Source organism: Nomia melanderi, chromosome 13, assembly GCF_051020985.1.
Source record: "Nomia melanderi isolate GNS246 chromosome 13, iyNomMela1, whole genome shotgun sequence".
In the NCBI taxonomy this organism is placed as follows: Eukaryota; Metazoa; Arthropoda; class Insecta; order Hymenoptera; family Halictidae; genus Nomia; species Nomia melanderi.
Genome location: NC_135011.1, coordinates 10,709,469 through 10,723,464, shown reverse-complemented (window position 1 = coordinate 10,723,464; position 13,996 = coordinate 10,709,469). Strand labels below are relative to the sequence as shown.

General features: G+C 32.8%; 1 protein-coding gene across 2 annotated transcripts in view; it reads right to left on the bottom strand.

Moving 5' to 3' along the window:
* LOC116425634 (cyclic GMP-AMP phosphodiesterase SMPDL3A) overlaps positions 1-13,996 on the bottom strand; it is a 137,760-nt gene that overhangs the window by 54,672 nt on the left and 69,092 nt on the right. For both annotated transcript variants that reach the window (XM_076373092.1, XM_031973611.2), the window contains exons 3-4: positions 10,808-10,876; positions 9,539-9,710 (exon numbers count right to left, since the gene is read on the bottom strand). In XM_076373092.1, the coding sequence (XP_076229207.1) occupies positions 9,539-9,710; positions 10,808-10,876 (241 nt within the window). The remainder of the gene's footprint in view (positions 1-9,538; positions 9,711-10,807; positions 10,877-13,996) is intronic.

Below are 13,996 nucleotides of genomic sequence, written 5' to 3'. Positions count from 1 at the left end.
TTTCTTTTCTACGGAAGTTTTGTAGAAGTACACTATTACTCAAGAGTTTGGTATCACTCCTAACGGTTATGATTTATGAAGGAGGAAGAAGCACGAAAATGATACGTTCCATTGTTCCATGACTTTAGTGGGTTTACTGGACAATTTTATCTGTTATGTCGTTCTCTTTGTTGCTCATTCTAATAAGCAGTAATATTTTAATGAAGTTTTTGTGCAGTCCGTACATTCCGAGGCTTTAGATTTTGAAATTATTTTGTTATAGCGCATTATACTTCGTATTTTTATTGATACATAAAATTATAAAGAACTGTAAAACAGTCTGAGAAATAATCTTTTCCTATAGATGAATCTTTCAATGTGACAAATATAAAACTGCCATATTTTCTTTCGATCAAACAAGAAACATTAAAAATTTTTAAACAGTAGTGTAAATAAGTATATAATTGTTCAAAGAAGCTACTTTGAATTAAACATCCTGTAAACAGCAATATTATTATTCACTTGTATATAATAAAAAAATTTTCAATAAACTTTTATTAAACAAAGTAATAGTGAAATAATTGAATTTTAGAACTCTGAAAACTAAACAATATTTTAATATAAAATTCATTCTTCGTTGCATGTGTTTTTACAATGTTTATATTTTTTCATTATTATCAAAGAATTATTTGTCTCGAGCAATATTTTTAATTACAAGAAGGATGATCTGACTAATTGTAACCGGAATTCGATAAATCTGTTTACGACTTTAAATGTTGCGGTTTCTGTCTCGTTAGCTGTTATGCCCTTATGTATCCACTAATTTCTACAGTGGGAATCGACCAACAATGCGCAATAACTCATCTCGGATGCATGCAAATAGAAGGGCACAGGAGATAGGTAAGAGCTACACCTTCCTCCTCGTCTAATTGTCGGGACGCAGTCCCGATCGTAGATTATATACAGAGGCAACATTGCATTTAGCTAGATTATATGCTTCAAAATAACTGGGTGTAAGAGTTACATTTATTATGAAAGATTAAACTGAGCAAAAATTGAATAAAAAGATAAACTGAGCTAAGTTTAAGTAAAAAAAGAAAAAAACTTATCAATCGGTAGAATGATAATTTAAGTGATTATATTAAGATCAGAATTTTAGTCAAGTCATTTGGATCTTTGACTATTCCTTTATTTAATTAATAAACATGTAAGAGATATATACTTTGATGTTAATCATTTGTCAATAAGGGAAGCGTATTTATTGTACATTAATGTGATTGATACGAGCTGAAAAATCTATCTTTTGTATTGTTTAGTAAATAAATAAGTCAGGTATTTATAAAAAATTTATGAAATGTTTCTTCTGTCTTTTACTATTTATTTGAAAGCTTCCTTTTTTAAATTATTGTTTTGAAAAATTGTTTATTTCATCAAATTGAGTTTATATGGACCTTGTGTTATTTTTCGTTCTATTTTTATATAGAAACAAAATTTTCTTGAAACAGAACAGTGATATTTAAATAAAAAACATTTTAATTATTACATTATTCACTCAAATATTTACTCATTACTTATTTAGAAGTTATTGAAAATAAAAATTTAATGACCATACATTTTTTTCTGCTTTTAATTTTACTTTGTAATATATAATACGTACTATATAAATCTTTCGTTTTAATAATAACTCTGTATACACATTTCTAAATCTCACTTAACCGATCTCGAGCGTTTTATTCATAAAGTACGTCCTAAATTAGCTTAAATCTCTTATTTCAAAGAAATTATTAGCGCTTCATCGTGTAACGATTGGAAAAACCCACTTTAGTGGCTAATTGTGAGGGCAAAGAAGACTTAGATATTGCATGGTCACTTCTACCATTGCAGATGGTGATGTGATGTTTATAAGTGATGTTTATAAATATTCACATCACTTTATATTATATTTAATTATTTTAATGTATTTATATCAACTATTTCACAAATTACTAAATTTTAGTATATTTTCGTAAAATTATAAACCTTTTTGTAATTTTTGTTTTATTTTTTACAAAAACTGCTGTTGTGTGTTTCTACTATTTCTGTTAATTAAAAATTATTTCTTCTAGTTTGTACGAGTGTGCACTTCGAAGTGCGGAGCGAAATTGAAAATACTGTAAGATTTATGTGTACCAATTTAAAGCGGGGAACCGAAAGTTTTAGGAGTCAAATGGTATGAATCGCGGAAAGTAAGTTGAGGAACTGTCGATATTGCGTTCTCTCACATGTCGCTGAAAATTAATTGGTAATCTCGGTCAAATCGATGAACTAAAAAACTTTATACTTCAGGTTATACTAGGAAATCTCTCATCCAGCAGAGTATCACTGGAAAAATCTAATTTATTAAGCTTGTTGCAACTTTAAAACTTCACAATGTTTCTTAGAAAATTTTAATTAGATAGTATCACTCTATATATGTAAATAAACCCCGAAATAATTATTAACAAAATGGGAATGTGATACATTTATTCTATACATGAATATACAAGAAATAATGAAAGAATATATACTAAAAATTAATAAAAATCTTATTTTCGTCCCAATTTAATAAAATTCTTCATAAAAGAAGTAGCCTTTATTGGATCCTGATTTTTAGAAATTTCTAAATATACATATATTTCATGTTTATATGTTCTAAAGACAATGAATTAAGTACATACATTCATAGCACCTCATAATCTACAGAACTCAGTAAAATAAAAATTACAATAAAATTTTGAAACGTAGCAACGAGATTTCCGAGAATTTTCCAAAATTTCAAATTCAAAATAAATTATACATAAATTATACATGAGCAGATCACAATCCTAAATTTTTTAATAAAGTTTAACAACTAACTAACTCTATCGTACTTTGAAATTTCTAATTCGGTACATTTTTCTGGAATAATTACAACGAAGAAAAAAAGATAAATGCTTAACTTTTTGTGAAATGAAAGGGTGGAGAATGAAACGGTATAAATCGGGGAAAGTAAGCCGAGAGATTGTAGGTATCGCGTGAGCACACGTGTCGCTACAGCTTACTCGGCAACCTGCAAAGTTTGAAATGTGATTTGCTGTAACGCTATTAGAAAGATAGCCGTGACTGAAGCCAGTAAAGGCTGGCTTTACCTCTTACAAATAAGCGACACTTATTTCTCTAAATCTGATTCGATTTTATACCTGGGTCTCTATAACGGTTTTCAGAAGTATACTGACAGCTTTATATTTTTTTATGTATCATTTTCCAACCTTTTCACTTTGGAAGTAATTTTCAGGTACTACTTGGTTTGATGCAGTAGAATAATAAAATTCGATAGTATAGAGTTATTCTATATGAGATATTATATAAAATAAACACTGTACCGAATGGATAAAAATGACCCACTTCTGATTTCTTTATTTTGTAAGAGTTATAAAGATAACAGATTTTTCTGTCAGAAATTATTAAAGAAATTGATTTAGAAATGTGCAAATTGAATTATAAATCAATTAAAGTCTCAACAGTTGTACGGTAGTTTTAGTGTTAAAGCATTGTACCAATACGACATTATATGAAGTATTGAAGTAAATCAATATTAAATTTCGTATAATATATTAACTCGTTGCGATCAACAACTTTACAAGCATCTAAAAACGGTTTGTATAAAAAATTGAATTTCATTTCTTAATTTATTTCTTAACTATGATTAAAGAATCTGAACGATTGTTCTATGTCTACGTTTACTCTGAAGTTTAACGATTGATAATAGACAAGTGATATTTCATTCATATTTAACAAAAATAAGTGACACTCAGATTTCTTAAATTCAGTTAAAAATTTTCGCCACGCGTTGGACATGGTATTGTAGGTCGAGGGATTAAAGAAGAAAATAAACATATATCAATCTCTTATTGTGCGAAGAATTATATTATTTATTTGCAGTATTCGATTTTAGACATCAAAGCTCGAGATCATTATTACAGTGATACTCGATCGCAAAGGGTTAATAGATATATTAGATATTATTATATTATTATTTTATTTTGTTATCTAATATATCTATTAATCCTTTTCGATCGAGTATCACTGTAATAATGACCTCAAACTTTGATATCTAAAATCGAATACTGCAAATAAATAATATGATTATTTGCCTAATAATAAAATAATACTAGCCCTTAAGTTATGTATGATTTTCTTTTATTATCTGTAATGTTTATGTTACCTGTAAAATATTTAATCAATATTTTATCAATAACACGATGAATATTTATACTAAAGAAGTTTCGAGTACGAAGCTTTAATGGATTTGAGACTGAAGTACTCATCGAGCAGAATTAAGCAGACTTTTACACTGTTTTAGTAAAGTTGCTTTGAGATTAGTGTCGGAATATTAAGAAATAGAGAATATACAAGTAATTTATAGAAAATGAAGAAAAATCATGACAATTTCTGACAATTAGTATGAATTAAAATACTGTTAAATGGTGCCAAAGTAATTCACTGTTGTTTCAAAATGTAAAATAATGATCCTTTGTTTAATAAAAATAGAATAATTTTCTGTAGAACAACAACGAATGTTATTGAAGGGCTATACGTTTATTTTCCATAGAAATTAATACTCACCATATTTAATATGTAATTTCTAAATGAATTTACGTTAATTCATTGAACTTTTTTATTATGAATTTAGAATATACTAAAGAACGCAAAAAATATGGAAAATATAAGTTTTGAATGTTACAAAAACCATCAATAACAGCAGCTTTCGGTTCCCTGAAACTTTACGATTTATTTAAAATACGAAACAAAATATAAAACAACATTGACAGTTTAAATGGGGAAAAGTTTGAAATCGAGAATGGTTCGTTACGAAATTGTAGATTTCGCGTGTAAAGTGTAACGAAGCGCGTAGGTTGTTCGTGCAACCGTGCAATACCATCACTGTGCTATAAGTTGACTATGAAACGCGATATTAATGGAATGAATTTAGAACATCAAAAACTTCGAATTTCCCGTGGAATAGACTTGGAATCGTTTCAGAATCGGACTTTTATGTACGTTAAATACCAGTCCTATATGGGCACCAGCGAAATTGAATTCCAAGCGGTTCGTTGAACGAAATTTTGACCTCGTTTGTCACTTCTTCTATCTAGAACTTCAATAATTAAATTGTCTAAAAGTTAGAGACCAAAAGGTATGAATTAAAACATTCTTCTATATCTTTTCTATTTCTTTTTTTCTTAATTGCGGTTCATTACCCTGAAATTTCTGTAATTTTGTTAAATATAAACTAAAAAATGTACATATACTCATGCAAATTAATATACAATTATAAAAACCGAAGTTAGGAACCAAAAATTAACACTAAAACTACCATTGGTTTAACAATACGCAAACTGAATTATAAATCAACTAAAGCTTCAATAGTTAATAATTAACTTCAATAGTTAATAATTAATAATTAACTACTGGGTAGTATTAGTGTTAATAATGTATTTATTAAAATTTCCAAATTTTCTTTTTAGAATTACCCGAGGAAATTAACGCTGCCTATTTTGTATCCGATTTCACGCATCAGACAGGAACCGTTGATTGTTCCGACAATTTATTCAGCGTTGTATTAATGTTCGCAATTCATCCGACGATAAACTGATCAAACCCCATTAAACTAGCAATTTGCACTGTTTAATCTATACTGAATACGCAGACGTACGCGTGGTGTTGCCGCGCAAATACAAATTCTTACGGCCCATTGGATCTTTGTTCCTCGAGTTTGCGGATTATCAATTATATTGGATTAGTTCCCAGCGCGTTCCACGGTTAAAGATCGATCAGTTTCGTTTTGATTTATCAACCAATTTACTGATTGCATCGCTAACTCGCATGTAATTATTCGTTGATTACAATTCTCTAAAGTAGGGTATAAATCAAGTGATCGGTATTTTACTTTTGTTTCTATCGACGTACCGATAAATTTAGCGCGATGATTCAGCAATGGTATGTTGGATCAAATAAATTGGATTTTAATGATGTACTTTAAAGAAATTACAATTAAACAGAACAAGAATCGATCGAAGAATTAATAGAAGTAAATAATCGAATTAATGATTATCTTATTATTCTTAAAGAGATATATATTCTAATATTGAAATTGCTTCTCGATAATAATGAACTTAAATAGTATATTGTTATACATACTTTGTCAAGTACCTAAACAATTCTATTTCAGAAACTAAATTGGAATATATAATGCTAAAAACTGGGGAAATGTTATTATGCAAAAACATTCACGTACTTCGAGCACTCTTAACACTAGGTTTACGGATATTTATTATACGGTTTATTCTATCGTTCTCAGAAAAATTAATGTTCGTTTAGATCTTGGAAACTAGCGATTTAAAAATAGACTATTAGGATATATATTCGTCCAATTCAATTAATCAAAATCTATATAAACGTTAGCTACGTTTATAAAATTCTATATGCGTTAAATTGACCTAAGTGTTAATATAATATTTATATTATTATATTGTATTATACACCATTATGTATTATATATACTAGTATTCTAAATTTCATTTCAATAACTAGAGTGATACAACCAATAAAGATATCTCAGAAAATCATAAATTCGATATTCCATTGAAAAGCGATTTCCAATGCATTAAAATACTGCATTGTCCTTTCATCGGCGATTTTCCAGATTTAAAATAAGCCTGCACATTACTTAATCAATATAGTCGGATGCCCGGGAGCCGAGCTGCCTGTAATAAAAGCTTGAAATATTCTGATATGTTCGGAATCAGTCAAATGAACCGACGCAACAATACATTTTAAATAGCATGTGTCAATATTCATCGAGAGATCCACTTTGTTCTACTTTACTTTAACCGTAATGCTTTGAAATAAAGCATCGTATCAAGCGAAAAACGAACAATGCACGAAATAAAGTATGTAAATTTTTTATTATCGAAAATAAAAGACTTCACGCTCGTGAAATATAAAACTCACATTCGAGATGGCGGAATGCGATAGAACAGGCCTGTGCATGCACGCGTTGATGAGATATTGTTTGCGCAAACATTATACGAGACATGATCGAATATACCAACCCAAGTTACTTTCAACCGACCGATCGATTCCGTTAAAAATAAAGCGAAAAGAGAACAGTGAGAAATTAATAGTTCATTAAACCCAATAATTCCGGTTCAAGAGCCGTTGCTCATCTCGAGTCTCCCGTTAAAGTAATTCCGTTTATATACTTTCCTTGATTATATTAGAACATCCTAATGAGGCAAACACTTCCTCTTGGCGCAATTTATCGATCTCGAATGCATTTTAAAAGACTTCCTTCCTGTAAGAGATTATGAAATTTAATATCTTCATTTGTTCTCTTAAAGTGTAATGTTTCCAAATGAGTATTTGAAACCGATTTAGACGAAGTAAAGAAACTCACAAGGTTATTTTAAGCAGAATGGCGGGCAAATGTTATATGAAACGGGACACTCGACATTCAAAGAAATGGATCAATTAGGTGACTTTGTAATTTTATACTATCTAGAATCTGTTTGTTCCAGGAGAACGAAAAGATAGTTGTACGAAGACGATTGAAAATAAAGGTAACTGTCTGAAGATGGATCTTGAATAAACTGATAATTCCTTGAAAATGGGAATTTCTATTTTTTGGTGTAACAATGGTACTTGTGAAATATATAAATAAAGTGTACGGTTTGTTTGAGGTTGTGATGGATAGGAATATTTTGATAAGTGTCCAAAGTACATTTATCAGAAATAAAGTGGTTCAATCAATTGTGAAATCAGGATATTGTAAAGTTGTGAAGTCTAGGAAAAGAAGATACATGATGCAGATGAGTTTGAAAAGTGGCAGAAAAGTTATATAGGGTCGTAAGAAAAATGGAGATGGATGATGTCAAGAAAATGCATGGATAATCCTCTGCTTGACTTGAAGTAGGAAGTCATTAAGCCAATATGTAATGATTTATCGAAAATTGATGTACTACATGTTTAAACAAGAATACCGAGAGAAATTATGACAGCTTCATCAGTTTATTCTGATATCTTATACTCAATTATATAATATATACTGTGATGTTGAAATTATTTAAATTGCTACATTTAGTAAAAGCAGTTAATCCTTGCTTAAGGTAATTGAAATTAAAAAAATAATAAGTAAACCAATTGCTATAAATTCTGGATAAATTATAGGAATCAAGATAAAAAGACGAACAAATGACAAAAGGATAAGGATTATTTGCAGAACAGCTGTCGTGTTGTCAAACGTTTTCTACAAAAAAAATGAGGATAAATTATGTAGTCCTGGAATAGTTGATTAATTGAAAATTCTATATGTTGCTTTATACTATATTAAGTATATAAAATCTTCTTGCAATCATGAAAAATAATTTATCTTCCTACAATCGTGGGTTCAACTATGTTTAGCTTCTTCGATATGTCACTGATAAAAATCTATTGTTACATTTATACAAGAAAATTGTGTCATTATAGTTCACGTGATATGACATTAAAAATTAATAATCATATTTATTTAAGTCTTACAAATACGGTTACTAATTTTTTATTTTAATTCGGACGATAGCAACATTTATATTGATTACGAATGTTTTTGACTTTTTGATTTGTAACAACGATAGCAATCAGTATTCTATAAGCTGCAGACAACAATTCTTATAAATTCTATAGCTTCATACAAAATAAATACTTTCATTTGAAAAATAATATTGCACACCCTTGAAATAAATATTAATCGATCCCTAATCTTAGAATCCAAATATGTAGTAGGGTTCTTTAAACTAATTCTCTTATCTTTTTGTTGTCATAATAGGCAAACATTTTAAATCGACTATAGTTCATTTGCCAAAATGTTTACCTCCAAAAATTAAAAAGTAAAGAAAATTGATACATCAAAATAACTTTAGTACTTCGGCATGAGACTCTAACAAAATTTTTAAAGTAGATTCAACTATTTTAACCTACTAACAGCTCATTTATTACACTAACAAAATATTGAACAAAACTGCACGTAACAAAAAGTAATAATAAACAAAAGCTTTAAATTTCTCAGCTTCTCAGAAAACAATAATCCAAAAAGGCACCCACAAAATCAGCATAAACGAAAAGCCATTCAACAAAAAGTAACAAACGAAAGTCTCAAATCTCCCCCATCATCCCAGAAAAGAATAATCCAAAAACCCAGCCTCAAAATCAGCGTCGAAACTGGAAGATCCTCCATAAAAGCGTCAACCGATTCAATAAAACCGTCAGCAGGGTCGACCCGATAATTCCAATAAGATTCGGTTAGTTGAATCTCCAACGCCGCGATTACCATCCAATTAATGTCCGGCAAACATAATTCCCGTGGCAGATTCTTATCCGGCCGAATAGCGGGGGCGCGGCGGTAAAGCGATTAATCGAGCGTGGTCGCGGGGTAGCAGCTCGTCGCTGACGACGAGAGGCCCGAGGCGTTTCCTCATCCCCTCTCTCAGCGTCTACCAGTGTCTCCGTCCGTCTGCGAACCTACCCCGTCCAGAGGACAAATTCGATTCCTTCGCCGCGCTGCGATCTCATTGCCCTCGCCGCTGATTCGATCAAGGCCCACGGCGAGTCGCAGCTATAGTCGCCGAACTCCCCGGCCAGCCTCCTGTCGAGCCGTATCCGACCGCTGTCCCCGCTGTTCCTCTTGTCCCAGCACACTGAAAATACGAGCAAACGAGCGGTCCGTGAATAGTGGGGCGTGGAGCATTGAGAAACGCGGCCGAATAAAAGAAACGAGCCGAACGAAGATATGTACAGTCCTGCTCTCACGTTAGCAAAGGCGACCCCAGGTTTAAAGGTGCACAGGAGCAAGGGAACTTTTCTACTCAGGATGCTCGGGCCACCTTGGCCTTGAACGCATGGTCATTATTAACGCGCGACAATAAAGGACGGAAGCGAGACTGAATGCGACGGAGTGAAACGAAAGAGTGAGTAGTTGATTCTATAGTGAGACGGAACTATAGAGAATTTTGTTTTCCATAGTTGATTTTATACTGAAACGGAACGATACAAAGTTTTATTCAGTCTCGCTTTCGTGCTTTTTTAGACCGAAAGCCAATAGAACCAACGTGCGTGGCGTATAGTATAGTTTTGCTCTCACGTTAGTCAAGACGACCATAGGTTTACAAGTGCACAGAAATAGGGAAGCTCTTCCACTCGTAACGTTCGTGCCGCCTCAACTTTCAACGCATGGTCATTATTGCCGTGTGCCCGTAAGGACTACGCATCAAAAACCGAGGCGACTCGAGCATCATGAGTAGGAGAATCTTCTTACCTCTGTGCACTTTTAAACCTATGGTCGCCTTGGCCAACGTAAGAGCAGGACTGTACCGTGATGAAGGATGTGGGAGACCGAGTGACCTTTAAGGGAGCAAAACATACCGGACGTCGTCACGTACAGCCTCGCTAACGTCGAAATGACACGGAGTTAGGGGCTACGCTGGCGGATGGTGGGTCGGGCGTTGTATGGGGACGCAATTTGAGGTACCGCTATGTCATGCAAACCTCGTGCCAGCCAGACACGCCAGGTACTTTAAAACGATCGGTAAATACCGGCGGGAACGAGCAGGATATAGGCTCGATGCAGGGAACACCGGAGCCCGAATATAAAAGAGGCTCGTGGGCTACTGCTCGTGAATGTTACCAGCTGCGGGAGGGCGGCAGGTGGGTGGCAGGGTGGAATGGAAGGACGAAACACGGTGGATGCGTGCATGCAGGCACACCGTTGTCGTAGAGCGACGGCGAAACTACTTACTGCTAGCTGCGTTTCCCTGGGTGGAATACTTCGGATCATAGTGGATGTCGGTGATGTGCCAGAAATACCCTGGAAGCAGAGAAACGAGGTCGTACCTTTCGCGTTTCGGCTTTTATTTGCATCCCCGTCGCGTTGCATTTGCATTCTCTGTTTCTTTCCTACGGTTACCCTGTAAACTGATGTAATGTCGCACCGGATGGACGACGGTGGTAGTGGCGTTGGCGGTGGTAGTGGTGTGGCAGCGGAGGGACTCGGTTCTCTCTGTGAGCACTTTGTCTATGCAATCACGAAGCGAGACACGGCCGTATGTCCCGCGGAAAAGGGATGCAAGAGACACCCAAAGAGAGAACCGATTCCCGTCTGCGAGTGGAAATTTCCGGGGGACCCGGTTGAAATTGAAATGTATTCGATTTCTTGATGTAGCCTGGATTGTTTTAAATTAACCGGAGTGGCCCGTTCCGAAAGAGCAGTCTGGACAATGCGCGGGCCACTTCGCGAGGTAATTAGAGCGGAGATCGATCCGATACGGAGGTTAAATTTATCAAAACAAATGGAAACCGTGGCGGAATACGAACGCGGCAGGTACACGCGAGCTTTGATTGTTTTATTCGACGAGATTCTTCTTTATTAACCTGTTAACCGAACTACCGACGCTCTCTTCAACGTTTTTACTTTAGTTTGTTTCGCAATTTTTATTTGCAGAGAGAACAACGCGCAGTGGGTATGGAGTGTTTCTTTTGATGAAAAAAGAGAACGTTGGGAATAAGAGGATTTTTGCTGAGATCGAAAAGTAGGAAGCTTTTTGCGGCAAAATTTTATGTGATTTGAAAAATAATCATTGTCATGATCATTGAGATATAAGTGACGTGAACGTTGTTGTTTGTAATAATGTTTCTGTTGACAACAAATTGATTCTTTTATATTAGTAAACACTGAATGAACATTTGTTTGCTTCTTTGTTTATTGTTGGTTGAATGTTTTGTTCTGATTAAATGTCAACGAGGTTAATACGATAAGGTTAATGAATACGTATTTCTGAAATTATTTTTATGTTGTAAAACTAAGTATTGATTAGCAAGAAAAATTGAATTAGCAATTCGATGGATAAAAATATTGTGTTTTTTTTAGTGCCTACATTTTAAATGTCGCAATCGATATAAGTACGTCAATTAAGGGGATACTAGGCCGAACATAAATTATTGTAAATTCGTTATAAAACTTAATTTTTTATTCAATATCTGTCTGAATCATAAAATTTGGAATATAAACGATATTAGATAATAATTAATATTCAATGAAAATTTTCTTATATATTTCAGAGAAGCATTATTCATTATTCAACAGTCACGTTTAGCTATTGACGGTAAAAGAAATAATTTATCTTAACACAGTTACAATTTGTTTACATTATAGCTCGAAGTTTTTGAAGTATTTAGTTTATAAAAAGAAAACATAATTTTAACATGATTTAATATTTCAACTTTTATATGATAATTAATGTTAAATATAGGGCTTTACAAAAGTGAGAAGACTGTAGTTATTACTCTACATTTATACAAAGTTACTCAATAGCTTTAAACAAATTTTTTAACAATAAAGACTATATAAAAATACTTGAATCGAATATATATTGCTCATATAATGAATATCTCAATATTTCAAACATTAATTTATTTTTTGTTTAAAAGTTTTCAATTATTTTATCGAAAGAGCATATTAAATATAATAAAATATAGTAAATGTGAAAACAAACAATAGTATTAAAACCGTTAATGATAAAAATTTACTTGTACTCAAAAGTGTTACTTCTATTAGCTTTTATTATTTATCAATAATTCATTGTTTCAGATATCTACTACGTAAACTAAACAATTGAAGCTTAAATTCATTTTAAAGTTTAAATTTCAAACTGATTAAAAATCTTTCTCTATACTGAGCGGAGGTTTCAATTAGTAACTATTTTCAGTTACTGTAACTCAATCAATTTTAAACTTAGCGAACTAGCATTAGTTATATTCAACTATTATAATTCACTCATATGAATCCAGATTACATCAAGAATTTAGGTCGACGTACAAGTATGTGTGTGTTAAAAATTCATTTGAACGTTTGTATGCCAAAAATAAGTTCACACCGTAAATGGATTATTTACGACTGTTCGTTTGGTTTCTCATTGAAATTTATGACAAAGGGACACTTATAATACTTCTGCAGGAAAATTCAGGAAATTAGGCCGAAACATTACCCGTCGTTTCACTCATATTATCGGAACGCTTACGTGGCGCTTGTTTCGTGGTAACTTGTTCACCCCATCCATAATTAACAGCGCCGAGAAAAGTTAACGTACAGCTGTCGAATAAATTTCCTAGTTGCCGAGCTCAAAGAACATCGACCCACATACGACAGAACTTTCCCCGTTTTGATAATCGACCGTCGGGGATTTGTGTTTGTACCGCATGAGCAATGTCATACATTAAGCACGTATGTACGTACTACATACGTACACGCTGCCGCAATCATTCTCGCCACTCAGAGCACGATGGCATATGGCCGTCTAATGGCGTTCTAACGGCAAGAATCATTAGAGCATTGTGTACAATGTCTCTCAATGAATCGTGATGTTTCTAGGGCTGATTAATTCACCGGCTAACCGAAAATTCAATTGACTCGCATTAACTGTGCCATGTTATACTTCACCCGTTTGCATTTACATACTAAGCTTGTCGTGTCACTAGACGACAGATGATATTTAGCACTAAAACTACCGGACGGGATAAAATGACCAATTCCTGATTTCTTGCAATTATTTAAAAGATAACAGGTTTCTCTGAGAAATTATTCAAGAAATTGATTTAAAAATATGCAAACTGAATTTTTATAGAAGAATTGCGGAAAGCCAATTTAAGTGTTCGGTAGGTTTAGTGTTAACCCTTTGAAATCGAAAGGTAACTCACAGTTGCGGTTTGGTTTGATATAGAAAAATGTTGAGATTCGTTATTCCATATCAAGTTGTATGTAATTAACACTAGATTTTGGAAGCGAAACAATTTCAGTTATATTGAATTTGATAAACGTTATTTGATAAATTGTTTATGTTGATTTCGATTGATGCAACTACGTGAATATGTATACTAATTGTCTATTCTTAGACCTATAAGTTCTAAGATCTAAATGAACGAATATCAATTT